The sequence below is a fragment of the Sphaerodactylus townsendi genome, linkage group LG15, assembly GCF_021028975.2.
Source record: "Sphaerodactylus townsendi isolate TG3544 linkage group LG15, MPM_Stown_v2.3, whole genome shotgun sequence".
NCBI classification, from domain to species: domain Eukaryota; kingdom Metazoa; phylum Chordata; class Lepidosauria; order Squamata; family Sphaerodactylidae; genus Sphaerodactylus; species Sphaerodactylus townsendi.
The window spans coordinates 19,398,840-19,426,818 of NC_059439.1; the positions used below are offsets into that span (position 1 = coordinate 19,398,840).

The 27,979-nt window shown below is 64.7% G+C and overlaps 1 protein-coding gene across 1 annotated transcript; it reads right to left on the reverse strand.

Annotated features, from left to right (window-relative positions):
* Window positions 1-469: 469 nt before the first annotated feature.
* LOC125444019 (SH3 and multiple ankyrin repeat domains protein 1-like) lies at window positions 470-27,963 on the reverse strand. The gene is made up of 10 exons (XM_048516458.1): window positions 27,727-27,963; window positions 19,101-19,304; window positions 17,457-17,528; window positions 15,133-15,241; window positions 14,883-15,034; window positions 13,834-14,001; window positions 13,554-13,670; window positions 1,637-1,739; window positions 1,010-1,123; window positions 470-489 (listed from the first exon to the last, which is right to left on the reverse strand). Exons 1-10 carry the CDS (start codon window positions 27,934-27,936, stop codon window positions 470-472), a joined length of 1,269 nt encoding a protein of 422 aa, XP_048372415.1. The 5' UTR covers window positions 27,937-27,963.
* Between the last annotated feature and the right edge of the window lie 16 nt (window positions 27,964-27,979).

Genomic DNA, 27,979 nt, shown 5'->3' on the forward strand with positions numbered 1-27,979 from the left:
GGATGAGACCTGCACCCGGCGGCCGGCCTTGTGGGCCATGGGCATGCATCTCTCTGAAAAGCACACCCATGGCCCGCTAGGCTGGCTGACGTTGCGTCCAGATCCAGCTACGCCCCTCCTCCTTCCCCTCTCACCCCGCCAGACCTGGCCGCTGGTTAAGGTAAATGGGCCGGGGGGGGGGGCGGGGGCGGGCAGGGTGCAAGTACACAGGGGTGCAGGGGGCTCATGGGGGTGGGGGGGAAGGAAAATTCAGAATCTGCCCCGGGCTCCATTTTCCATAGCTACGCACTGGGTCTGAGCACAGAGTATTGTCACAGGAAGGAACTTGACAGCTGGGTAAGTAAACAGTGTCTTGGAAGGTACATAACCTTAAGGAGAGTTACTCCTAGATGCTCTGCGCAAGATTGTGCTGCAAGATTAGAGAAAAGGGAACACAGCCGAATGCCTTTTCCGTTTTCTAAAAAAAATCTCAGGTTTTGAAAATAAATTCTGCCATGAACCAGGGGGGCGGGGTTTTTAGCACTGTCAATTCAGCACCCAGCTTCTCAAATCCACACATTTGATTTTGGTCCTACCTCCATTTTCTGCGCTTTCCATTTCACCGGTTCGTAAAGCGCAAGTGGGAAAACGGAAGCTCTGGAGAGGCCTTCATGACTTATTCATCAATGCTTTGCATATATGCAAATATAATTATGGCCAATTAACTAACGATGCGGAAGGGGGGAGTGGGGAGAAAATGTGCCACTCTGAATGGGAGCAAGAAGGAAAAGCGCCTGGGAGGAAATGGGAAGTGGTAAGGAAGTAGGAATGTTGGGAAATTCCTGGAGGCGGGGGGACGGGGGGGAAAAAGATCTTAGTGAGGTATAATGCCATCGAGTCCACCATTCAAAACAGCCATTTTCTCCAGGGGCACTAATCTGGAGAACAGATGGAATTATGGGAGATCTCCAGGTCTCACAAGGAGGTTGGCAATCCGACTGGGTAGTGAAGAAGTCTCCGGAACACCTACCTTGTTTCCCTTCCTGTGACTTGTTGGCTACTTCCTCCACGCAGTCTGAGGGGAACCAGCCCACGCGGTTCTTGACCTGCCCCTCCCAGAAGCCACCTTCTCCGACGCTCAGCACTGCAAGGGAGACGCGGATGATTAGGGGCATGAACGCGCCAGGGGATGAAAGTGGCCACCATTTCAGGATCATCACTTATTCAGACACTGCGTGGCACAGGAGGATGAAGGTCTAATCCATGACATTTGCTGACTGACCACAGGTCAACCACCAGTCCGAGGCTTCCTCACAGAGACAGGTTTGATTCCACCATCACCCAAAACCATGGCTTATGTTATCCATCGGTAGCATGGTACTCTACACATAGACCAGTAGTCTACAACCTGCAGCTCTCCAGATGTTCATGGACTACAATTCCCATCAGCCCCTGCCAGCATGACCAATTGGCAGGGTCTGGTGGGATTTGTAGTCCATGAACATCTGGAGAGCCGCAGGTTGCAGACCCCTGACATAGACCACTCTGCTAATCGTATGTCAAAACAAGGATCTGGAGCCCTAGCAGGAAGTGAGGTTGCTAACTACAATTAGTGTTATCCATTGGAAGTGCATTATTCTGCATGTGCAAAAGGTACCTGCACTAGCTAGGCCAATGTTAGAAGGCAGCTCTTTTCCCGAAGCTATTTTTCCCCTTAGTTTTTCTTTTTCTCCCTTCAAAAGTAAAGTCTTCAGGGCCCACTGACCAGCGGAGGGGCAAGATCAGGGGTAGGGAACCTGCGGCTCTCCAGATGTTCAGGAACTACAATTCCCATCAGCCTCTGTCAGCATGGCCAATTGGCCATGCTGGTAGGGGCTGATGGGAATTGTAGTGGGGGGGGTGGGGGGGGGGGGGGGTGGGGGGGGGGGGGGGTGGGGGGGGGGGGGGGTGGGGGGGGGGGGGGGTGGGGGGGGGGGGGGGTGGGGGGGGGGGGGGGTGGGGGGGGGGGGGGGTGGGGGGGGGGGGGGGTGGGGGGGGGGGGGGGTGGGGGGGGGGGGGGGTGGGGGGGGGGGGGGGTGGGGGGGGGGGGGGGTGGGGGGGGGGGGGGGTGGGGGGGGGGGGGGGTGGGGGGGGGGGGGGGTGGGGGGGGGGGGGGGTGGGGGGGGGGGGGGGTGGGGGGGGGGGGGGGTGGGGGGGGGGGGGGGTGGGGGGGGGGGGGGGTGGGGGGGGGGGGGGGTGGGGGGGGGGGGGGGTGGGGGGGGGGGGGGGTGGGGGGGGGGGGGGGTGGGGGGGGGGGGGGGTGGGGGGGGGGGGGGGTGGGGGGGGGGGGGGGTGGGGGGGGGGGGGGGTGGGGGGGGGGGGGGGTGGGGGGGGGGGGGGGTGGGGGGGGGGGGGGGTGGGGGGGGGGGGGGGTGGGGGGGGGGGGGGGTGGGGGGGGGGGGGGGTGGGGGGGGGGGGGGGTGGGGGGGGGGGGGGGTGGGGGGGGGGGGGGGTGGGGGGGGGGGGGGGTGGGGGGGGGGGGGGGTGGGGGGGGGGGGGGGTGGGGGGGGGGGGGGGTGGGGGGGGGGGGGGGTGGGGGGGGGGGGGGGTGGGGGGGGGGGGGGGTGGGGGGGGGGGGGGGTGGGGGGGGGGGGGGGTGGGGGGGGGGGGGGGTGGGGGGGGGGGGGGGTGGGGGGGGGGGGGGGTGGGGGGGGGGGGGGGTGGGGGGGGGGGGGGGTGGGGGGGGGGGGGGGTGGGGGGGGGGGGGGGTGGGGGGGGGGGGGGGTGGGGGGGGGGGGGGGTGGGGGGGGGGGGGGGTGGGGGGGGGGGGGGGTGGGGGGGGGGGGGGGTGGGGGGGGGGGGGGGTGGGGGGGGGGGGGGGTGGGGGGGGGGGGGGGTGGGGGGGGGGGGGGGTGGGGGGGGGGGGGGGTGGGGGGGGGGGGGGGTGGGGGGGGGGGGGGGTGGGGGGGGGGGGGGGTGGGGGGGGGGGGGGGTGGGGGGGGGGGGGGGTGGGGGGGGGGGGGGGTGGGGGGGGGGGGGGGTGGGGGGGGGGGGGGGTGGGGGGGGGGGGGGGTGGGGGGGGGGGGGGGTGGGGGGGGGGGGGGGTGGGGGGGGGGGGGGGTGGGGGGGGGGGGGGGTGGGGGGGGGGGGGGGTGGGGGGGGGGGGGGGTGGGGGGGGGGGGGGGTGGGGGGGGGGGGGGGTGGGGGGGGGGGGGGGTGGGGGGGGGGGGGGGTGGGGGGGGGGGGGGGTGGGGGGGGGGGGGGGTGGGGGGGGGGGGGGGTGGGGGGGGGGGGGGGTGGGGGGGGGGGGGGGTGGGGGGGGGGGGGGGTGGGGGGGGGGGGGGGTGGGGGGGGGGGGGGGTGGGGGGGGGGGGGGGTGGGGGGGGGGGGGGGTGGGGGGGGGGGGGGGTGGGGGGGGGGGGGGGTGGGGGGGGGGGGGGGTGGGGGGGGGGGGGGGTGGGGGGGGGGGGGGGTGGGGGGGGGGGGGGGTGGGGGGGGGGGGGGGTGGGGGGGGGGGGGGGTGGGGGGGGGGGGGGGTGGGGGGGGGGGGGGGTGGGGGGGGGGGGGGGTGGGGGGGGGGGGGGGTGGGGGGGGGGGGGGGTGGGGGGGGGGGGGGGTGGGGGGGGGGGGGGGTGGGGGGGGGGGGGGGTGGGGGGGGGGGGGGGTGGGGGGGGGGGGGGGTGGGGGGGGGGGGGGGTGGGGGGGGGGGGGGGTGGGGGGGGGGGGGGGTGGGGGGGGGGGGGGGTGGGGGGGGGGGGGGGTGGGGGGGGGGGGGGGTGGGGGGGGGGGGGGGTGGGGGGGGGGGGGGGTGGGGGGGGGGGGGGGTGGGGGGGGGGGGGGGTGGGGGGGGGGGGGGGTGGGGGGGGGGGGGGGTGGGGGGGGGGGGGGGTGGGGGGGGGGGGGGGTGGGGGGGGGGGGGGGTGGGGGGGGGGGGGGGTGGGGGGGGGGGGGGGTGGGGGGGGGGGGGGGTGGGGGGGGGGGGGGGTGGGGGGGGGGGGGGGTGGGGGGGGGGGGGGGTGGGGGGGGGGGGGGGTGGGGGGGGGGGGGGGTGGGGGGGGGGGGGGGTGGGGGGGGGGGGGGGTGGGGGGGGGGGGGGGTGGGGGGGGGGGGGGGTGGGGGGGGGGGGGGGTGGGGGGGGGGGGGGGTGGGGGGGGGGGGGGGTGGGGGGGGGGGGGGGTGGGGGGGGGGGGGGGTGGGGGGGGGGGGGGGTGGGGGGGGGGGGGGGTGGGGGGGGGGGGGGGTGGGGGGGGGGGGGGGTGGGGGGGGGGGGGGGTGGGGGGGGGGGGGGGTGGGGGGGGGGGGGGGTGGGGGGGGGGGGGGGTGGGGGGGGGGGGGGGTGGGGGGGGGGGGGGGTGGGGGGGGGGGGGGGTGGGGGGGGGGGGGGGTGGGGGGGGGGGGGGGTGGGGGGGGGGGGGGGTGGGGGGGGGGGGGGGTGGGGGGGGGGGGGGGTGGGGGGGGGGGGGGGTGGGGGGGGGGGGGGGTGGGGGGGGGGGGGGGTGGGGGGGGGGGGGGGTGGGGGGGGGGGGGGGTGGGGGGGGGGGGGGGTGGGGGGGGGGGGGGGTGGGGGGGGGGGGGGGTGGGGGGGGGGGGGGGTGGGGGGGGGGGGGGGTGGGGGGGGGGGGGGGTGGGGGGGGGGGGGGGTGGGGGGGGGGGGGGGTGGGGGGGGGGGGGGGTGGGGGGGGGGGGGGGTGGGGGGGGGGGGGGGTGGGGGGGGGGGGGGGTGGGGGGGGGGGGGGGTGGGGGGGGGGGGGGGTGGGGGGGGGGGGGGGTGGGGGGGGGGGGGGGTGGGGGGGGGGGGGGGTGGGGGGGGGGGGGGGTGGGGGGGGGGGGGGGTGGGGGGGGGGGGGGGTGGGGGGGGGGGGGGGTGGGGGGGGGGGGGGGTGGGGGGGGGGGGGGGTGGGGGGGGGGGGGGGTGGGGGGGGGGGGGGGTGGGGGGGGGGGGGGGTGGGGGGGGGGGGGGGTGGGGGGGGGGGGGGGTGGGGGGGGGGGGGGGTGGGGGGGGGGGGGGGTGGGGGGGGGGGGGGGTGGGGGGGGGGGGGGGTGGGGGGGGGGGGGGGTGGGGGGGGGGGGGGGTGGGGGGGGGGGGGGGTGGGGGGGGGGGGGGGTGGGGGGGGGGGGGGGTGGGGGGGGGGGGGGGTGGGGGGGGGGGGGGGTGGGGGGGGGGGGGGGTGGGGGGGGGGGGGGGTGGGGGGGGGGGGGGGTGGGGGGGGGGGGGGGTGGGGGGGGGGGGGGGTGGGGGGGGGGGGGGGTGGGGGGGGGGGGGGGTGGGGGGGGGGGGGGGTGGGGGGGGGGGGGGGTGGGGGGGGGGGGGGGTGGGGGGGGGGGGGGGTGGGGGGGGGGGGGGGTGGGGGGGGGGGGGGGTGGGGGGGGGGGGGGGTGGGGGGGGGGGGGGGTGGGGGGGGGGGGGGGTGGGGGGGGGGGGGGGTGGGGGGGGGGGGGGGTGGGGGGGGGGGGGGGTGGGGGGGGGGGGGGGTGGGGGGGGGGGGGGGTGGGGGGGGGGGGGGGTGGGGGGGGGGGGGGGTGGGGGGGGGGGGGGGTGGGGGGGGGGGGGGGTGGGGGGGGGGGGGGGTGGGGGGGGGGGGGGGTGGGGGGGGGGGGGGGTGGGGGGGGGGGGGGGTGGGGGGGGGGGGGGGTGGGGGGGGGGGGGGGTGGGGGGGGGGGGGGGTGGGGGGGGGGGGGGGTGGGGGGGGGGGGGGGTGGGGGGGGGGGGGGGTGGGGGGGGGGGGGGGTGGGGGGGGGGGGGGGTGGGGGGGGGGGGGGGTGGGGGGGGGGGGGGGTGGGGGGGGGGGGGGGTGGGGGGGGGGGGGGGTGGGGGGGGGGGGGGGTGGGGGGGGGGGGGGGTGGGGGGGGGGGGGGGTGGGGGGGGGGGGGGGTGGGGGGGGGGGGGGGTGGGGGGGGGGGGGGGTGGGGGGGGGGGGGGGTGGGGGGGGGGGGGGGTGGGGGGGGGGGGGGGTGGGGGGGGGGGGGGGTGGGGGGGGGGGGGGGTGGGGGGGGGGGGGGGTGGGGGGGGGGGGGGGTGGGGGGGGGGGGGGGTGGGGGGGGGGGGGGGTGGGGGGGGGGGGGGGTGGGGGGGGGGGGGGGTGGGGGGGGGGGGGGGTGGGGGGGGGGGGGGGTGGGGGGGGGGGGGGGTGGGGGGGGGGGGGGGTGGGGGGGGGGGGGGGTGGGGGGGGGGGGGGGTGGGGGGGGGGGGGGGTGGGGGGGGGGGGGGGTGGGGGGGGGGGGGGGTGGGGGGGGGGGGGGGTGGGGGGGGGGGGGGGTGGGGGGGGGGGGGGGTGGGGGGGGGGGGGGGTGGGGGGGGGGGGGGGTGGGGGGGGGGGGGGGTGGGGGGGGGGGGGGGTGGGGGGGGGGGGGGGTGGGGGGGGGGGGGGGTGGGGGGGGGGGGGGGTGGGGGGGGGGGGGGGTGGGGGGGGGGGGGGGTGGGGGGGGGGGGGGGTGGGGGGGGGGGGGGGTGGGGGGGGGGGGGGGTGGGGGGGGGGGGGGGTGGGGGGGGGGGGGGGTGGGGGGGGGGGGGGGTGGGGGGGGGGGGGGGTGGGGGGGGGGGGGGGTGGGGGGGGGGGGGGGTGGGGGGGGGGGGGGGTGGGGGGGGGGGGGGGTGGGGGGGGGGGGGGGTGGGGGGGGGGGGGGGTGGGGGGGGGGGGGGGTGGGGGGGGGGGGGGGTGGGGGGGGGGGGGGGTGGGGGGGGGGGGGGGTGGGGGGGGGGGGGGGTGGGGGGGGGGGGGGGTGGGGGGGGGGGGGGGTGGGGGGGGGGGGGGGTGGGGGGGGGGGGGGGTGGGGGGGGGGGGGGGTGGGGGGGGGGGGGGGTGGGGGGGGGGGGGGGTGGGGGGGGGGGGGGGTGGGGGGGGGGGGGGGTGGGGGGGGGGGGGGGTGGGGGGGGGGGGGGGTGGGGGGGGGGGGGGGTGGGGGGGGGGGGGGGTGGGGGGGGGGGGGGGTGGGGGGGGGGGGGGGTGGGGGGGGGGGGGGGTGGGGGGGGGGGGGGGTGGGGGGGGGGGGGGGTGGGGGGGGGGGGGGGTGGGGGGGGGGGGGGGTGGGGGGGGGGGGGGGTGGGGGGGGGGGGGGGTGGGGGGGGGGGGGGGTGGGGGGGGGGGGGGGTGGGGGGGGGGGGGGGTGGGGGGGGGGGGGGGTGGGGGGGGGGGGGGGTGGGGGGGGGGGGGGGTGGGGGGGGGGGGGGGTGGGGGGGGGGGGGGGTGGGGGGGGGGGGGGGTGGGGGGGGGGGGGGGTGGGGGGGGGGGGGGGTGGGGGGGGGGGGGGGTGGGGGGGGGGGGGGGTGGGGGGGGGGGGGGGTGGGGGGGGGGGGGGGTGGGGGGGGGGGGGGGTGGGGGGGGGGGGGGGTGGGGGGGGGGGGGGGTGGGGGGGGGGGGGGGTGGGGGGGGGGGGGGGTGGGGGGGGGGGGGGGTGGGGGGGGGGGGGGGTGGGGGGGGGGGGGGGTGGGGGGGGGGGGGGGTGGGGGGGGGGGGGGGTGGGGGGGGGGGGGGGTGGGGGGGGGGGGGGGTGGGGGGGGGGGGGGGTGGGGGGGGGGGGGGGTGGGGGGGGGGGGGGGTGGGGGGGGGGGGGGGTGGGGGGGGGGGGGGGTGGGGGGGGGGGGGGGTGGGGGGGGGGGGGGGTGGGGGGGGGGGGGGGTGGGGGGGGGGGGGGGTGGGGGGGGGGGGGGGTGGGGGGGGGGGGGGGTGGGGGGGGGGGGGGGTGGGGGGGGGGGGGGGTGGGGGGGGGGGGGGGTGGGGGGGGGGGGGGGTGGGGGGGGGGGGGGGTGGGGGGGGGGGGGGGTGGGGGGGGGGGGGGGTGGGGGGGGGGGGGGGTGGGGGGGGGGGGGGGTGGGGGGGGGGGGGGGTGGGGGGGGGGGGGGGTGGGGGGGGGGGGGGGTGGGGGGGGGGGGGGGTGGGGGGGGGGGGGGGTGGGGGGGGGGGGGGGTGGGGGGGGGGGGGGGTGGGGGGGGGGGGGGGTGGGGGGGGGGGGGGGTGGGGGGGGGGGGGGGTGGGGGGGGGGGGGGGTGGGGGGGGGGGGGGGTGGGGGGGGGGGGGGGTGGGGGGGGGGGGGGGTGGGGGGGGGGGGGGGTGGGGGGGGGGGGGGGTGGGGGGGGGGGGGGGTGGGGGGGGGGGGGGGTGGGGGGGGGGGGGGGTGGGGGGGGGGGGGGGTGGGGGGGGGGGGGGGTGGGGGGGGGGGGGGGTGGGGGGGGGGGGGGGTGGGGGGGGGGGGGGGTGGGGGGGGGGGGGGGTGGGGGGGGGGGGGGGTGGGGGGGGGGGGGGGTGGGGGGGGGGGGGGGTGGGGGGGGGGGGGGGTGGGGGGGGGGGGGGGTGGGGGGGGGGGGGGGTGGGGGGGGGGGGGGGTGGGGGGGGGGGGGGGTGGGGGGGGGGGGGGGTGGGGGGGGGGGGGGGTGGGGGGGGGGGGGGGTGGGGGGGGGGGGGGGTGGGGGGGGGGGGGGGTGGGGGGGGGGGGGGGTGGGGGGGGGGGGGGGTGGGGGGGGGGGGGGGTGGGGGGGGGGGGGGGTGGGGGGGGGGGGGGGTGGGGGGGGGGGGGGGTGGGGGGGGGGGGGGGTGGGGGGGGGGGGGGGTGGGGGGGGGGGGGGGTGGGGGGGGGGGGGGGTGGGGGGGGGGGGGGGTGGGGGGGGGGGGGGGTGGGGGGGGGGGGGGGTGGGGGGGGGGGGGGGTGGGGGGGGGGGGGGGTGGGGGGGGGGGGGGGTGGGGGGGGGGGGGGGTGGGGGGGGGGGGGGGTGGGGGGGGGGGGGGGTGGGGGGGGGGGGGGGTGGGGGGGGGGGGGGGTGGGGGGGGGGGGGGGTGGGGGGGGGGGGGGGTGGGGGGGGGGGGGGGTGGGGGGGGGGGGGGGTGGGGGGGGGGGGGGGTGGGGGGGGGGGGGGGTGGGGGGGGGGGGGGGTGGGGGGGGGGGGGGGTGGGGGGGGGGGGGGGTGGGGGGGGGGGGGGGTGGGGGGGGGGGGGGGTGGGGGGGGGGGGGGGTGGGGGGGGGGGGGGGTGGGGGGGGGGGGGGGTGGGGGGGGGGGGGGGTGGGGGGGGGGGGGGGTGGGGGGGGGGGGGGGTGGGGGGGGGGGGGGGTGGGGGGGGGGGGGGGTGGGGGGGGGGGGGGGTGGGGGGGGGGGGGGGTGGGGGGGGGGGGGGGTGGGGGGGGGGGGGGGTGGGGGGGGGGGGGGGTGGGGGGGGGGGGGGGTGGGGGGGGGGGGGGGTGGGGGGGGGGGGGGGTGGGGGGGGGGGGGGGTGGGGGGGGGGGGGGGTGGGGGGGGGGGGGGGTGGGGGGGGGGGGGGGTGGGGGGGGGGGGGGGTGGGGGGGGGGGGGGGTGGGGGGGGGGGGGGGTGGGGGGGGGGGGGGGTGGGGGGGGGGGGGGGTGGGGGGGGGGGGGGGTGGGGGGGGGGGGGGGTGGGGGGGGGGGGGGGTGGGGGGGGGGGGGGGTGGGGGGGGGGGGGGGTGGGGGGGGGGGGGGGTGGGGGGGGGGGGGGGTGGGGGGGGGGGGGGGTGGGGGGGGGGGGGGGTGGGGGGGGGGGGGGGTGGGGGGGGGGGGGGGTGGGGGGGGGGGGGGGTGGGGGGGGGGGGGGGTGGGGGGGGGGGGGGGTGGGGGGGGGGGGGGGTGGGGGGGGGGGGGGGTGGGGGGGGGGGGGGGTGGGGGGGGGGGGGGGTGGGGGGGGGGGGGGGTGGGGGGGGGGGGGGGTGGGGGGGGGGGGGGGTGGGGGGGGGGGGGGGTGGGGGGGGGGGGGGGTGGGGGGGGGGGGGGGTGGGGGGGGGGGGGGGTGGGGGGGGGGGGGGGTGGGGGGGGGGGGGGGTGGGGGGGGGGGGGGGTGGGGGGGGGGGGGGGTGGGGGGGGGGGGGGGTGGGGGGGGGGGGGGGTGGGGGGGGGGGGGGGTGGGGGGGGGGGGGGGTGGGGGGGGGGGGGGGTGGGGGGGGGGGGGGGTGGGGGGGGGGGGGGGTGGGGGGGGGGGGGGGTGGGGGGGGGGGGGGGTGGGGGGGGGGGGGGGTGGGGGGGGGGGGGGGTGGGGGGGGGGGGGGGTGGGGGGGGGGGGGGGTGGGGGGGGGGGGGGGTGGGGGGGGGGGGGGGTGGGGGGGGGGGGGGGTGGGGGGGGGGGGGGGTGGGGGGGGGGGGGGGTGGGGGGGGGGGGGGGTGGGGGGGGGGGGGGGTGGGGGGGGGGGGGGGTGGGGGGGGGGGGGGGTGGGGGGGGGGGGGGGTGGGGGGGGGGGGGGGTGGGGGGGGGGGGGGGTGGGGGGGGGGGGGGGTGGGGGGGGGGGGGGGTGGGGGGGGGGGGGGGTGGGGGGGGGGGGGGGTGGGGGGGGGGGGGGGTGGGGGGGGGGGGGGGTGGGGGGGGGGGGGGGTGGGGGGGGGGGGGGGTGGGGGGGGGGGGGGGTGGGGGGGGGGGGGGGTGGGGGGGGGGGGGGGTGGGGGGGGGGGGGGGTGGGGGGGGGGGGGGGTGGGGGGGGGGGGGGGTGGGGGGGGGGGGGGGTGGGGGGGGGGGGGGGTGGGGGGGGGGGGGGGTGGGGGGGGGGGGGGGTGGGGGGGGGGGGGGGTGGGGGGGGGGGGGGGTGGGGGGGGGGGGGGGTGGGGGGGGGGGGGGGTGGGGGGGGGGGGGGGTGGGGGGGGGGGGGGGTGGGGGGGGGGGGGGGTGGGGGGGGGGGGGGGTGGGGGGGGGGGGGGGTGGGGGGGGGGGGGGGTGGGGGGGGGGGGGGGTGGGGGGGGGGGGGGGTGGGGGGGGGGGGGGGTGGGGGGGGGGGGGGGTGGGGGGGGGGGGGGGTGGGGGGGGGGGGGGGTGGGGGGGGGGGGGGGTGGGGGGGGGGGGGGGTGGGGGGGGGGGGGGGTGGGGGGGGGGGGGGGTGGGGGGGGGGGGGGGTGGGGGGGGGGGGGGGTGGGGGGGGGGGGGGGTGGGGGGGGGGGGGGGTGGGGGGGGGGGGGGGTGGGGGGGGGGGGGGGTGGGGGGGGGGGGGGGTGGGGGGGGGGGGGGGTGGGGGGGGGGGGGGGTGGGGGGGGGGGGGGGTGGGGGGGGGGGGGGGTGGGGGGGGGGGGGGGTGGGGGGGGGGGGGGGTGGGGGGGGGGGGGGGTGGGGGGGGGGGGGGGTGGGGGGGGGGGGGGGTGGGGGGGGGGGGGGGTGGGGGGGGGGGGGGGTGGGGGGGGGGGGGGGTGGGGGGGGGGGGGGGTGGGGGGGGGGGGGGGTGGGGGGGGGGGGGGGTGGGGGGGGGGGGGGGTGGGGGGGGGGGGGGGTGGGGGGGGGGGGGGGTGGGGGGGGGGGGGGGTGGGGGGGGGGGGGGGTGGGGGGGGGGGGGGGTGGGGGGGGGGGGGGGTGGGGGGGGGGGGGGGTGGGGGGGGGGGGGGGTGGGGGGGGGGGGGGGTGGGGGGGGGGGGGGGTGGGGGGGGGGGGGGGTGGGGGGGGGGGGGGGTGGGGGGGGGGGGGGGTGGGGGGGGGGGGGGGTGGGGGGGGGGGGGGGTGGGGGGGGGGGGGGGTGGGGGGGGGGGGGGGTGGGGGGGGGGGGGGGTGGGGGGGGGGGGGGGTGGGGGGGGGGGGGGGTGGGGGGGGGGGGGGGTGGGGGGGGGGGGGGGTGGGGGGGGGGGGGGGTGGGGGGGGGGGGGGGTGGGGGGGGGGGGGGGTGGGGGGGGGGGGGGGTGGGGGGGGGGGGGGGTGGGGGGGGGGGGGGGTGGGGGGGGGGGGGGGTGGGGGGGGGGGGGGGTGGGGGGGGGGGGGGGTGGGGGGGGGGGGGGGTGGGGGGGGGGGGGGGTGGGGGGGGGGGGGGGTGGGGGGGGGGGGGGGTGGGGGGGGGGGGGGGTGGGGGGGGGGGGGGGTGGGGGGGGGGGGGGGTGGGGGGGGGGGGGGGTGGGGGGGGGGGGGGGTGGGGGGGGGGGGGGGTGGGGGGGGGGGGGGGTGGGGGGGGGGGGGGGTGGGGGGGGGGGGGGGTGGGGGGGGGGGGGGGTGGGGGGGGGGGGGGGTGGGGGGAGCTGATGGGAATTGTAGTTCCTGAACATCTGGAGAGCCGCAGGTTCCCTACCCCTGAACTAGCCCAAGGTCACCCAGCAGGAATGTAGGCGGGCGGAACACATCTGGCTCACCAGATAAGCCTCCGCCACTCAGGTGGAAGTGGGGAATCAAAGCCGGTTCTCCAGATTAGAATCCACCTCCTGTTAACCACTGCACCACGCTGGCTCTCAAGAGGAATGCCAGCTGTCTACTACCATGCTCCTGCCATTTTCAAAATGTGGCAGTCCATGTAGCCCTGCTGGAATGGGGCATAGCAGACCTTTGCCTTGAGGGCCCATGGTGGCTCTTTGGAACCCTGCAAAAATCAGATGTGTGTGTGTGCTTTTTTTTAACTTTTAGCTCTCATAGTTGTGGTGTTTAGCATGAAAACACAAAGACCTGCAGATGCAAACAAGCACAAAATATCGACACTGAGAATCCTTGTGTTTGGCGCAAGGATCGATCCCTGTTCGTCCACCGTTACGCTCTCATTGTCCCCGAAGAGTTCTCAACTCCCTCCCTGCCCCTTGAGTAGAAGTAAGTAAATAAATAAATCCAAACCCTGCAGAAATTCCTGCAAACCCCCACACTGTTCAACCGGGATAATGCATGTAAAAGAAAGATACAGGGCAGATGATGGCATTTCTGCATGTGGCATCCCAAGGACACGATTTTGGCGACGGTGGCAGAATTGGGCTTCTTTTTTGCTCAAAGCTCATATCGCCACGGTTTAGAGTGCCTGCAGATGCAGTATCAAAATAGAGCTCAGCTCAAGAGTGGATTCACGGACTGCTGTGCCAGTCTGGCTTCTGCCTAGCTTTGTGACTGACATGACAGGCGCATACACCAGCAAATCGAACGCTCGCTTAGCTATCAACCCGGTCCCTTCTGCTACGCTTCGGAAAGGCTCTCTGCATTTTTAAAAATTTTTAAAGCGCAATATGAATATTCATACACGGATCTGTTCATTCATCATCTTATTAAAATGGATTCAAACCCCCCCCCACACACCCTTTATAAAGAGCAAAACTGCTCCAGGGATGGGTGGGCGACTGTTTCTTAGTGACGGGGAAGGGCAACCAACCAACACTGTGTACAGCCAACTTCTATTTTAATCCCACAGAAACAGTGGGAGCTCTCGATCTTGGAAGAGGTAAGGCATGTCGGACTGAAAGGGGGCGAAAGGCGCTTCTGGATCAGCCAGGCTGTTTCCGCATGGCACAATTATACCGGGTTACAACTGGTGTCACGCAAAACGGGGTCTATTTTAACCCGGTTTCTCCTTCCGCACGGTTGCCCGTTTCTTTCCAGGAGCCGAGTTAGCACCGGGAGATAATATTCCAGTTTGATCCTCACAACCCTGGTCTTTTGATTTTACACCCCCCCACAAAAATGCAGTGCCTCTTGATTGGTTGATCCAGAGTGGCAAGGCATTTGCTCCCATGGTATTTGCATGGCTGCAGGGTAACCCTGGGATATTGGAAAAGAATCGCCAATTTGGTAAAGGAAATATCACGGGGCAGCAGCGGGGCAGGCCCACTTTAGCACCGAGAACGTGCGGAAAATTTGCACGAATTGGGATGTTTCACTTGCCCGTCTTGGAATATTTGGACCGTGCGGAAATGGCCTAAAAATGTGATATGTGTCTCCATGCTTACCTACCTTATTGTAGAGTGCGCAGATGTGCAGTGCCGTATTCCCAGATGCGTTCTGCGCCCCTGGCTCAGCACCGTAGAACAGCAAGTGCTCCAAATGCTGGGAGTGTCCGTGTTGGCAAGCCTGGAACATGGAGAAACAGGATTCAGGACTTTGAGGAGGGGGTGAAAAAAATGTACAGCAACCCTTTTCAGTCGTCAGCCTTGGAACCAATCCAAGCTATCCATCCTTTTGGCCAAATAATCAGCAGGATCTGGAATACTAGAGGAGATACGTAGGGTCTCACCTGGTGTATCTCCTGCCACCCATTCTCATCCGTGGTGCCAATGTGGGCTCGATTGTAGAGTAGAAGCTCACAGCAGCGTGGGTCAGCTCCAACCATGGCTGTGTGGTAGAGCGGCGTCAGCCCACGGCGGTCCTTGTAATTGGGGGAGCCCCCCAAATCCAAGAGTGCCTGGGTGGGAAAACATGAATGGCAAAGGAAGCTTTTGGGGAAGGGCTGACTGAGGCAGTTAAAAGTTTGCTCCCCCTCCCACCAGTGGGTTGCATCCAAACTAGATGTTTCTGTGCATGCAAAGATTTCCACCCAAGGAGAATGATTTCCCTTCTGTCCCTATCCTGCGGCAGCCCAGAATGCCTCCTGAAATCCTCTGGTCCCCTCTTCCCAAACTACAGGATCGGGGGGTGGGGTGGCTTTTAGAATCATACTAAGTGGGTGGAAATCTTTTAGCCCACAGAAAAGTGTATTTTGGATACAAGCCAGTGTTTTGCATACATGACGTTGCACAACATTAGCGTTGTTAAATGAGCAACAGCTCATTGGGGCATCACATGAAATTCTACACTTGACTCCAAAGAGTGGATCACAAAATTTGCACAGTGGGGCCAGGTACAGAAAGGCGACCCAGAAGATCTGCATTTGGTGCACACCTTGGCAAAAAAAAAGTAAGAAGAAGAAGAGCTTGGATTTATACCCCATCTTTCTCTCCTGTAAGAAGACGCAAGGTGGTTTACAAGCTCCTTTCCCTTCCTCTCCCAACAGCAGACACCTTGGGAGGTAGGTGGGGCTGAGAGTGTCCCCAAGGAATGTAGGTGTGCAGAAACACATCTGGTTCACCAGATAGCCTCTGTCACTCAGGTGGAGGAGTGGGGTTATCAAACCCAGTTCTCCAGATTAGAATCCACCGGTTCTTAACCACTACACCACACTAGCTCTTCTTCTATGCTGGTAGATATGTGATATCTGACAGTACCTATATATGTGTTCCCTTCACATCACCAGCAACTTAACGCTCCTATTTATTGTGGTATCAGAGGACGAACAAGCAGTATTACCATCAGGGCTGCATAGTGGTGTGAGCACACAGCTTTGTGCAGTGCGGTGGATCCATCCCTTGCCCGAAAGTCTATGTGGGCACCACCGAGGCACAGCAACCGAATCACATCGATCGTTCCGTCCAGCTGCGCTGCTAACGTCAAAGGTGTTTCTGCAGAGAAAGCGTAGGGCTTACTATTATAGGGGCTGGTGTGACCGGCATCCGAGGTTGCTCTTTTCTCCCCCTTTGTGCCCCCCCCCAGTGCTTACCCCCAGTGTCTGAGTCATGATAGTTGGGGTCAAGCCCTTTATCCAGAAGCCGCGCCACTTTCTCAGCTGCTCCATGCTGGACGTACTCGAGGAACTTCTTCAACCCCGTCTGGGGAAAGATTTGCCAGTGACAGCCATTGGGGGGCAAGGAAGGGAGGGGACAGAATACTGCGGGTTGAAAAGAGGAACACAGCAGAGCTGGGCCTGGTGCTTAACGCTGCGATCCTAAGCAGAGTGACACCCTTCGAAGCCCAATCACTGGAATTAGAAGGGTGTAGCTCTACTCCGGATTCCAGCGTAAGCCATCTAGAACATTGCGAAGGGAGCAGGAGCTTCAATGAGCGCATGGAGCTCCCCTGCCCACAACGACATGCAAAGTCATTTCAGCAGAGAAGAATCCACATTTCAGACAAGTGTGGTGATATTACTTGTAGGTAGGGATAAACGGTCAACACTAGAATTGGCAAAGTTTGGACCCGGCTGTGAAGAAAGTATATTCATTCCTGTCAGTTTACTTGGAAATCATTCACCCAGCATGGCAAACATTTGATCCTTCTTGGCACGGCTAGGTCATAAACACTACAACCCTGTGATACACCTCTGAAGATGCCGGCCATAGATGCAGGCGAAACATTAGGAACAAGATCTACCAGACCACAACCACGCAGCCTGGAAAACCCACCAAAACCAATACAACCTCTTGCCCCTCATTAAAGTTGTAAACTGCGCTTGTGTTTACATAAAAGGAAATTGAATGTCACAAGGCTGCATCCTTGGACCTGACAGATAGGTCTTAATTTCCCCTCCCTCTTCCTGGACTAGGAGGGAAGATGCCATAAAAAAACCCTGACAAGAGACTTCAGGGTCATTCTAAGATTCATTCATCCTAAGATTCAACTCAGGCCTTCAATGAGGGCAACTCCTCCTTTCCTTCACACAAGATTCAATCAAAATCCTCGCAGGCAAGGTTGGGCTCGTTGGTTTATTCTGGATCACTCATTATATAGGAACAGTAAACTACTATCAATTTTGCTTCTTTCACCTGTAAAGTTTGTATTTCAAATGCTTATAGTTTCTTAGATTTTCAGCATTTGCAAACTCTGGAGCGGGAGGCTGCAAATACATACCGTTCGAATAAATGGGAGGTGGGAAGGATAAATATACGCCATCTATTTTAGCATTTTGTAAATCTTTTAAACTTTTTAAACTTTTAATTTTAATTATTGTTAGGATTTATATTTTAATGTTTGTTTTTACATGTGTTTGATATATGTTGTAACCAACCCAGAGCCCTTCGGGGATGGGGCGGGATATAAATCCAACACATAAAATAAATAAAAACAAATACAAGCATCAAGACAAGCTCTGGGTGCTTGAAAGAAGTGTAGTGAATTCAGTCTTTCATGTTCTTGTCTTAAAAGTTTCTCGCCTTCATGTAAAGACGATCACTGGAAAACGTTCGCCAGTCTGGGGGCTATTACAGTGCAGAATTATGGCGAGCGTATATTGAACAATTAAATATTAAACTCTGTATATAGACTGGAGCTTGTGACATGCTTAAACATGGCTAATTTCATAATCAGACAACATCTCTCTTCCTGTCCTTCCCTCGCTTGCAGGGCCCAGATTGAAGATTTCTGGACCTAGGAAGTCTTTTGATCTAACGATAACTTGTTGCAACGTTCAAATGTAGGCTTTTCTACAAACTGAACCTGTTTCTTGCTCTCAAACTGGGATCCTATTGTATTGTCGAAGGATTTCATGGCTGGATTCAAATGGTTCTGGTGGGTTTTCGGGGTTGTGTAGCCATGGTCTGGTGGATCTTGTTCCCAACATTTCATCTGCATCTGGGGCTGGCAGCTTCAGAGGTGTGTCAAAGAAGGAAGTCTGTTACACACTGTGTCCAAAGAGAAGGGAATGTTTAGAGTATATATTGTTCTAAGTTCATGAACAATGGACTCCACCCAAACACAGGATTTGAATTCACCAATACTGCTGCTGCTGCAGGGCATGAAAATGTGAATCACTCTCTGGATTGATAAGCCCCACCCGCAATACTAAACTATCAACCACATCTTTGCATAACAAGTTCCACCAAAACACTTACTGATTGGTTCTCCATCCTGGGACATTCCCTTCTCTCTGGACACAGTGTGTAACAGACTTCCCTCTGTGATACACCTCTGAAGATGTCAGCCACAGATACAGGCAAAGCGTTAGGAACAAGATCCACCAGACCACGGCCACACTGCCCGGAAAACCCACCAGAACCAGTGGGATCCTATTGTTTCCACTGGAAGTGTCGGAAGGATCTTCCTTCTTACCTTAGTATGGAGTTTTGCGAGCTGCTTCTCATCCAGATTGGTCTGTTTGTAAACTCGGGTCTTGTAGCGGAACTGGAAGAGGTGAGACAAATGGGCATTGGGGTATATAAATACGGTTGCATACAAACCCCATTCTTCTCCAAATACTTTTAGTTGCTTCTTTGCCCTAATTCCACACTTGAACAGGGATCCTTCAAGACAGCTTCACAGATGAATTTCGTACATGAAATTTCCAGCTTCACGGATGAATTTTCTATATGAAATTTCAGTGGAGGAAATTTTATGCATAAATAGTTTCCGAGGGTGGCCCCTCCACTCTGTTTGTGTTTTAGCCTTGGTGACACTTCTCCTTCCCAGGAGCCAGAAAAATCCCCCCCCCCCCCATCTCCTGTTTCTGTCTTTAAAAAACAGCATGGGAAGATGAACTTGCCTTATAAAGTTTCTTCAAATTGTTCAAGATTACTTCCTCTTGCAAAATGGCTGCCATTGTGGTTGCCCAACAACAGGTGGCAAATGAGAGCTAAACTCTCGTGAGAAGAAGAAATCTCATGAGAGTTTGGGTTTGGGAATTGCTTGGATCATATGTTGGTTATGAGAGGGTCTGATGGGAGGAGTGAGGAGGAATATCCCATCAGGTTTTTAAGCAGGGGGTGGCAGTTGTGTGAGTGGCAGGTGGGCAGCGAACTGGCTGGTCAGGGCGGGACAGTTGTCACCCATTCCCCCTCACCCGCTTGTCACCTCTGTCTCCTGCCTCAGATCCCCTAAATACTGTCCTGTCATTGTTTCATAGAGTGAATGAATTCATGTGGCAGGTAGACCTAGTGACTGGCATGTATATCATCAGTCAAACATGATAGGCTAGAGGCAAGAAACATATCCCCCAGCATTTTACTTATGAAAACAATGCTATTGGAGGTGCCTCCAAAGCTTTGGAGGTGCCTATTCAAAGGGGAAGAGTCAAACAACATATTACACAGGAGATCAGTGATCAAGATCTCTCAGGATTTTGTTGAGCATCTGTGGAGGAAAGCCGTGGCAAACCACCTCGGCTTCTTCCTTGCACTGAAAGTCCTTTGCTGGAGATGGCAGAAGTCAACTGTGACTTGATGTCACTGTAAGCACATAGGCCCCTTCCGCACATGCAGAATAATGCACTTTCAATCCACTTCCAATGCACTTTACAGCTGGATTTTACTGTGTGGAATAGCCAAATCCACTTTTAAACAATTGTGCAAGTGGATTGAAAGTGCCTTATTCTGCATGTGCGGAAGGGACCATGATTTCGGTCCATTATCCCCAGAAGAATAATGTAAGTCAGCGGTTCTCAACCTGTGGGTTGCGACCCCATTTGGGGTCAAACGACCCTTTCACGGGGGTTGCCTGAGACCATCGGAAAATGGTCTTTTTATATTTTATATATACCAATTTTATGGTTGGGGGTCACCACAACATGAGGAACTGTATTAAAGGGTCGCGGCGGTAGGAAGGTTGAGAACCACTGATTTAAGTGGTCAACGGGCACCGTCTTCCTCTCTTTTCTGCCAGGGGAAAAGCTGGCTGGATCCCACCTGATATCTTTCCATCCTACAACTACGCTTTCTCTCAGCACTCTCCCCAGTCATGCCAGGGAAGCTGCAATATTACCTCCAGGTAGGGGACTCCTTTCTCGAAACTCTGTGGGTATTCGCGCAAGAGGCGTTCTTCGTCCAGGAATTTGGCATCTCGCCCGTTGGTGGCCGGTTGGAAAAGGCCATAGTTCAGCACGTCCTTGAGGCTTTCGTTGAGGGTGCAGAGAATCTGCTGCTTGGCTACCCAGATGGCTGCATCGGGGTTGAAACGAAGGCATTTCTGAAAATGGGACAGCGGGTTGAGATCTAAAAGGAGGAGTCAGAGCAGCACAAAGAACCCTCTGCCACGAAGCAGAGGAGCCATGCCTATGGCAGTGCTATCAAACCATTGGCAGTGGATTGCCAGATACCTCAGGATGAGAACAGAGGGCGAGTTGGTCATCTGTATGGGGTTACTACCTACAGCCTTTTTAAAATCTACCTGGACACTGAGGGCACTTTTGGGCCCCTTCCGCACAAGCAGAATAATGCACTTTCAATCCACTTTCAATGCACTTTGCAGCTGGATTTTACTGTGCGGAATAGCAAAATCCACTTGAAAACAGTTGAATTGGATTGTGGATTGAAAGTGCATTATTCTGCCTGTGCCAAAGTGCCCTGAGATTAACACTGCTCTGTCCTTTACAATACTGGTACACAACAAGTGATTTGTTTTGAGTAAACCTGCCAGAGGTTCAAAGAGTTTTCAATTGGTGAATTATCTGTCTTTTGATCTAGTCGTCGATGATATTTTGATAAATCTGCATATTATGAAGTCTCCCTCTTTTTCAAGAGACTTTAAAATAGTTTATGGCATACTTAGTGACAGCTATTGTTAAAAGAAAAGGACATTTTAAAATATTTTCTTTTTTATTCCCATTTCATGGTGACACACGGGGAAAAAACACAGCTCCAAAGAATCAACCGAAATGTCTTTAACTCAGAGCTGCCAGTGATGAATCAACTTCAGATTGAGTTGATTAATTGCCGCCACCAGCTGCAGCAGTCACAGCCATCGCTTCCTTGGTGCTAGTCCCCTTCTGGGATGCTTTCAACCCTCTCAGGGTCACTGGCCTGGTCCCCTTTGCTGAGTGCCTGCAAAAGGTCTCAGGCGGAGGGGAGAAAACCCTAGCCGCCATTACGTGGCTTTCGGCTTGGGCAGGACTTGGGAGGCAAGGGGTATCCCTGCTATAACGTAAGGAAATCCCTCACAATCCAGTCTGAGAACTAACCTAAAGAGCAAACAAAAAACCAAGGAAAAAATGAAGGAAAAATTAAGAAAATCCAAGAAAAAATTGCGAAATGTCCTGTAGAGCCCAGTAAAAAACCTGCTCTCCCTACTGAGGCAGGAAAAATACTGGGGGACAAGATGGCGGCCCGGCCTTCCACGGGAAGTAGAAACTTAGTTCCTGCCTCCCTGAGAAAGGGTTGGGAAATCACCCATCCAAGATGCCCATAGTTGCCTCCAGGAGAAGAACTATTTTATGATTGTGGTGATACATCTGTAGGTAATTTAGGGATGGGATAAATCTGCGGGGCAGCATGCCCTCTCTTCAGGCATACACTCCTTTAGAACTGTTTGTGCTTCTTCCTGTCACAACACAGGTAAGCAACTCCAGATGGAAACAACTAGATTTAGCATAGTGCAATTCATGCAAGTTTGGTTACTTCAATAAACGTTTGCAGAAGGGGCATCTAAACAGCATGCTATAGGTGACTGATCTGAATGGCCTAGGCCAGTGATGGCGAACCTTTTTGAGACTGAGTGCCCAAATTGCAACCCAAAACCCACTTATTTATCGCAAAGTGCCAACGTGGCAATTTAACCTGAATAACCTCCTCGAGCAGGGGCCAGCCTGCTGTAGCCTCCAGCAAGTCCCGCATGCGCTGCTCTGCGCCTCTCTAGCATCTCTGCTGCCTCTGCCGCCCCCTCCCCCCCGGGCAGCAGCCACTTGGAGCTGCTGCCTGGCACCAGGCCCGCCAGCTGAGTCTTCCCTGCTCACTGAGGTGCACGCACATCAAGTCCAGCAGCCCAGGCCAGCCTAGATGTGTGTGTGTGGGGGGGGCAAATTCCCCCCCACATGATGAACTCTGTGCGCGTGTGCCCACAGAGAGGACTCAGAGTGCCACCTCTGGCACTCGTGCCATAGGTTCGCCACCACTGGCCTAGGCTAACCTAATCTAGTTGGATCTTGGAGCTAAGAAGGGTCAGCCTTCTTGGAAGGGTTTTGGGGGGTCTCAGACATGTTCCATCAGCGCTTACTCCAGACCAGCTGGCCACTGTATAGAACCCTGATGCAGAGGCGTATCTAGGGAAAAATTTAGCCTGGCGCAAAATCTTTTTCTGGCCACCCCTCCCTCCTATGGGCGGCCACCCTCCCCCACCATGACCAAACAGTGTTTATTTTCACCAGGTTGAAGTCAGTGTATGAACCTGGGGGGAAGGGGGAGGGGTGTGGGGGCAATTTTCCGCCCTCCATGTGACTAAATGGCACAGTCTGAGGACATTTGACCCCATCTGTTCCAGTGGGCGGTACGCCCCTGCCCTTATGGCCTACTGCCTTGCCACACACAGCATATGCGGGCAATCTGTCCTTTGCGTATAGGCTGTGTGAAACAGCCTGCAACGAACGTGCAAGTTAAAATCCAGATGTTTTCTGTCCTTCTGGTTAAGAAAGCAAGTTTGCACAGGAAATGGGAGATCTCTTCCCATGTGGACATGATCTGTATTATGCATAGCATTAGAACGGCCATGGAATAGGTTAGCACAGGGGTCTTCAAACTATGGCCCTCCAGATGTTCATAGACTACAATTCCCATGAGCCCTACCACTTGGCCATGCTGGCAGAGGCTGATGGGAATTGTAGTCTGTGAACATCTGGAGGGCCATAGTTTGAAGACCCCTGGATTAGCACCTTGAGGCATCAAATGACATAAGCCCCATGTTGCTGATTACTAGGTTTGAAATGAATGGGAACCGAGTTCCTTGCCCTTGACTGTCACTGCAGATCGCCCTGTGGAATCCGCAGGACATCTTAGCGCCATTCAAGAGTTTGGCCTCCTCTCTTTCTGCGTCTCCTAGTGGCCCCTACCTCCTTCCTTTACTCCATTCCAACTCCAGGGTCAGATGAGGGGTGATAGAGGGACAACCAGCCAGACACATGCTGGCAGCTCCATCCCTGTTTCCATGGACATGACAATTTGTGATCTCTAGCAACCGTTTCCATGGTTGCCCCTGCAAATAGAAAAGGGGACCCAGATGAAGGGGGAGCATCACTTTAAAAGAGCAGCAGAATATTTGGAGCGGGTGGATGGGTTAGGATTGTTGTCTTTAAAGGTATGCAAAACCAACAAAATCTGGTTTGGGGTCAACGTCGTGGGGTCAGTGTGTGTGTCTTTTAAATCCTTTTTTTAAAAAAATCAGCATGTCTTCTAAATCCCTAAAAAAATCCCTAAAAAATTTCAGTGGGAATTCATATGCAGGTCTCAACAGATTGGCTTTCAACAGGAATAAGGAGTGGTTAGCTGCATTTATGAATGCTATTGAGCCCCTGGAATGACATGGTTCTCTCCTTCCCCATTTTCCCCACGACAACCTTATGAGGTAGGTAAGGTCAACTGACCATGGTCAGTTTTGTGATTAAGAAAGTCTGATGCACTAACCACTATACCACAGTGTCATATGGCTCGCTCCAAAAATGAATGGTTCATGTATATTATTCCTCTGGTTTTGCCAAGTCATTACCTGTTGGGAGTAGTTCACAGAACTCTATTTGTATCGTTATTCGATGGATCTTAGGCTGCTTGACCTTCTGGTCTCAGATGGTGAAAATCTTTGCACCCACATGCATGCATGTGTATTTCTGACAATACTTCATGCATCCCACAAAATGCTGTTGTTATTAGACTACTATATTCTGCTCTACATGGGGCTGCCCTTGAAGACAGTTCAGCATCTTCATTTGGTACATGTCGCTGCTACAGTCCTTTACTGGGACTCAGCAGCAGGAGCGTACAAAACAGCAATATTTCAGCTGCAATGGCTTCTAATTTTTCCCCAGGTTCAGTTCAAGATGCTGGTTTTGACCTTCAAAGGCCCCTTCCACACATGCAGAATAACACACATTCGCTCCACTTTCACGATGATTTGAAAGTGGATTTTGCTATGCGGCACTGTAAAATCCAAGCTGCAAAGTGCATTGAAGATACATTTTTCTGCATGTGCGGAAGGGACCAAAGTCAGAGTGGTTTCCAAACTACTGAAAGGATCACCTGCACCTCTATCAAACTGTCTGGGTTTTGACAGCCATGCATGGTGCCTTCCTGGGACAACCTTCAACCTGGAGCCCCCAAACTGTGGAATGCCCTCGGGCAAGTTGACAACATGCCTGTACTAAAAGGCCTGTGAACAATTCCATGTATGTGTATGAAGTTGCCAGCTCTGGATTGGGAACTACCTGGAGATTTGGGGGTGGAGTCTGAGAAGGGCAGGGTTTAGGCAGGGGAGGAACTTCAATGGAGTATAATGCCAGAGCCCACCTTCTGAACCAGCCATTTACTCCAGGTGAATGGATTTTTGCCACTTGCGGATCAGTTGTAATCCCAAGAGATCTCCATCTTCATTTCATATGTCTTTCTTTGGCCCCTTCCGCACATGCAGAATAATGCACTTTCAATGCACTTTACAGCTGGATTTTACTGTGTGGAAAAACAAAATCCACCTGCAAACAATTATGAAAGTGGATTGAAAGTGCATTCTTCTGCACGTGCGGAAGGGGCGTATGACTGCTGAATGCTGTTTTATAGTATTTACATGTAGTTGGTTACATATTTTTAACTTTGAATTGTTAGCTTGGTCGAGGGCCTGGAAAGGCAGCATACCTTTAAAATATATCAGGATCTCGTGTATTACTGGATGTGTTGGCCTTATTCTAAAAAAATAATAACTGTGTTTGTGCATCTCTGACACCTGTATTTAGAGTTTATGATCAGGTACGCCTTACGTGTGTCCGATCAATCAAGTCTTCTTATTAAAAAATGGTTAGCCTTTCGGTTGCCACAAGACTCTACGCTGCTCCGAAAAATAAGGGGTGTATAAGCAGGAGAGAGAAATCCTCTGGCCGTGAATTAGGAGGCGGATGTGTTTTGAATGAGAGGATAATGGACTAGAATTAAAGAAATGGGAAGGAAGCGTTCCATTTAACTGTAAATAGCAATATAAAAGTCACAACGTCTTTGTTTTTCCAGAGATGGAATGGGCTCTGGGCTTCTCCCTACCCCAAATACATTTTACTTGACTGAAAATCTGCAAGATGGGGACCTATTAAAATTAAACTTTTGTATGCCACCTAAGATCACTGAAGTGTTTTGTGAATGGATGGGACCCTTCAACAATGCCAGATTTACCTATCGGCTTGGCAAACTGAAGCCCAGGGCCTTAAAATCTAGGGGGCCTCTGGTCCAGGTGTTGGGAAGGTGTGTGTGTACATGGATTACCAAGAGACTTGCATCAGTCAATGAAATGGGAGCCATTATGACTTCCAGAGTGGTCAGGAAATAAATCCCTCGGCCTGGATGGTTCAGATGACCCTGATCTTGTCAGATCCTCCAAGCTGAGCTGTGTCAGCCCTGTTAAGTACTTGGATGGGAGCTGTACCTCCTCACCTGTTTTTTGAGCATTTTGAGCATTTCTGTGAGTTTTTTTAAAAATGCGGGGACAATTTTTGACGCATCCAGTGTTCAAGGGCAGCATGAGACATTGGAAGCACGGATCTGACAATGTACTAAAGGGGGCTGGGGGATCACAAAATGGAGACCAGGAATCGTTTCGAGGGGGTGAGTGTGAACATAGAATCACAGAATCACAGAGTTGGAAGAGACCACAAGGGCCATCAAGTGTAACCCCCTGCCAGGCAGGAACACACAGTCAAAGCACCCCTGACATATGATCACCCAGCCTTCAAAGAAGGAGACTCCACCACTCTCCAAGGCAGTGAATTCCACTGTTGAACAGCCCTGACAGTCAGAAAGTTGTATTGTCGAAGGCTTTCACGGCCGGAATCACTTGGGTGCTGTGTGGTTTCCGGGCTGTATGGCCGTGTTCTAGCAGCATTCTCTCCTGACGTTTCGCCTGCATCTGTGGCTGGCATCTTCAGAGGATCCTCTGAAGATGCCAGCCACAGATGCAGGCGAAACGTCAGGAGAGAATGCTGCTAGAACACGGCCATACAGCCCGGAAACCACACAGCACCCAAGTCAGAAAGTTCTTTCTAACATTTAGGTGGGATCTCTTTTCCTGCACCTTGAATCCATTACTCCGTGTCCTAATCTCTGAGGCAGAAGAACAAGCTTGCTCCCTCTTCGACATGGCATCCCTTCAAATATTTAAACATAGCTACCATGCCCCCCCCCCCTCCTTCACCTTCTCTCTCCAGACTAAACATCCCTAGCTCTCTTTGTAGGGCATGGATTCCATTTTGGTTGCCCTCCTCTGGACACCCATACACACACTGTGGTAAAGGTTTGGGGCAAATGAAAACGTTTCAGAAACGTTTTGAGGGTTTGTGCAGAAAGGGCCAATGGCAAGCTACCTCTGTTCATCTCCTGCCTTGAAAACCGTAAGGCAGCGGAGGCTTGACGTCTCTTTCCCCCGCCACTAGGGACCACGCGCACATGCAGGGAAGTTGCGGAAAGGGTAAAGGGAGGCAGCACAGTCTGCGGAGGTCTGCAGCTGGCTGTTTGTATCAAAGCGTTGCTGGATGAAAGGGCGGGTGCTGGTGGCGATGTTTGTGCGTGCCTTGCTGAGTGTCCTGGTTTCGCTGCTAATGAAGAGAGGGTAGGAGCCAGTTCTCTTTAGTGCTGAGCTAAGGATGAATCCAGCCCTGCTCTAATTACCCCTCTAGAGAGCGGGGTGGGGATGGGGCGGAGGCGCAGCCGAGATGGGAAGCCCTCATTTCTTTCGGCCCATCAGAAACTGCCCCTCCCCTTCCGTCTCACTATTCCTGGCGCTCCGTGTCACAAAATGCAGGATCGGAACGCTGTCTGGTACAAACCACGCCACTGTCAACGCGGTTCGTTTGGACAAAGGTCACAATGTCGCCTGCAGACCACTGCATCTCTGGAGAGAACAGGGATGAATGAGGAGTCTCAGATCCAGGGGCGTACCGACCAGTGGGACATATGGGTCATATGTCCCCAGGCTGCAGCCGTTTAGTCACGTGGGGGTGGAAAACCACCCCCACGTCCCTCCCCCCCCCCCCAGGTCCATACACTGACTTCAAGATCTTGTGCAAAAAAGTGTTGTTTGGTCGTGGTGGAGGAGGGCGGCCACCCATACCAGGTTTTGTGTGTGTGTGTGTGTGTGTGTGTGTGTGTGTGTGTGTGTGTGTGTGTGTGTGTGTGTGTGTGTGTGTGTGTGTGTGTGTGTGTGTGTGTGTGTGTGTGTGTGTGTGTGTGTGTGTGAAACTCAGATTTTGCACTGGGCTACATTTCCCCTAGATATGCCTCTGCTCAGACCAGACCAACCCCACAGGAATCCAGGAAGGTAAAGGTAAAAAGGTAAAGGCATTCCCCTGTGCAAGCACCAAGTCATTACTGACCATGGGTGACATCACATCACGACATTTACTAGGTGGGAATCCAGGAAGAAGGGAGCCAAATAATCAGGGCTGCAACACTTATCTGGTGCCCTTTCCTCTCCAGCCACCAGCAAAGGATGGGGGGGGGGGGTAGGGTTGCCAGACGCAGGTGGGGGAACTTTCCTGCACTGCAGGCGGTTGGACTTGCTAGCCCTTGGGGTCTCTTCCAACTCTATGATTCTATGATTCTAACTCCTGGAAATCTGGGAGTGAAGTCTGGGGAGGACAAGAACCTCCGCAGGGTCCTGTGCCATAGAGTCCACCCTCCAAAGCAGCTATTTTCTCCAGGGGGACTGATCTCTTTAGTCTGAACATGAACTGTACTGCCAGGGGATCCCCACTCCCACCTGGAGGCTGGCATCCTTGCGCAACACCGTGTGGACTGTTCAGGCTAATTGGTTAAAAAGTCTGATCGCTGAAAAAGGCAACAGCTTTTTTTAAAAACCGAGACTTCATATACCCTGCTTCCCCCCCTGTGGAGACTCAAAGCAGCTTGTAACATAGCTCTCTTCTCCTCTGCTGCTTTTAACTATTACATCATGCAGGCCACACTTGACATCCTCAAAGGGGAACTTTTTACACTGATCGGACCAGGAAATATTTGGCCCCACCTCTGATAAGCCTCATAAGAAACATAAGAATGAGCCTGCTGGATCAGACCAGAGTCCATCTAGTCCAGCACTCTGCTACTTGCAGTGGCCCACCAGGTGCCTTTGGGAGCTCACCTGCAGGATGTGACAGCAATGGCCTTCTGCTGCTGCTCCCGAGCACCTGGTCTGCTAAGGCATTTGCCATCTCAGATCAAGGAGGATCAAGATGGGTAGCCATAGATCGACTTCCCCTCCATCAATCTGTCCAAGCCCCTTTTCAAGCTATCCAGGCTAGTGACCATCACCCCCCTCCTGCAGCAGCATATTCCAAACACCAATCGCACGTTGCGTGAAGAAACGTTTCGTCATGCCGCTGGTGACCCTCTACGTTCTCCCACGACTTCCCCATCACCCACCGACCCCCCCAGCTCCTCACCGTCTGGTGCAGGTCAGGAATGCCAATTCGGAAGACCATCATACTGAAGTGGGCGTCTTCGGGTACTGTCGTGGAGTGGGTATGGCCTGGGTTAGCGGGGCTGGCCGGGGGGCTGGCCCCCTCGCGGGAGCTCTCCGAGCCCGACTCCCCCTCGGGGCACTGGGAGAGGTGCTCCTCCTCCGCACTTGATTCGGGGCTCTGGGGCATCATCGGGGGTGCTGGGCACCATCACTGGCTACACTGTAAGGGGGGA

Coding starts and splice junctions, on each gene's coding strand:
- LOC125444019 (XM_048516458.1), bottom strand. CDS start 27,936: ATGATGCCCCAGAGCCCCGAATCAAGTGCGGAGGAGGAGCACCTCTCC. Junction 14,002..14,882: donor ACCACTATGCAGCCCTGATG/GTAATACTGCTT, acceptor TTTCCCACCCAG/GCACTCTTGGATTTGGGGGG. Junction 1,740..13,553: donor TCTGCGCACTCTACAATAAG/GTAGGTAAGCAT, acceptor TCCGCTGGTCAG/TGGGCCCTGAAGACTTTACT.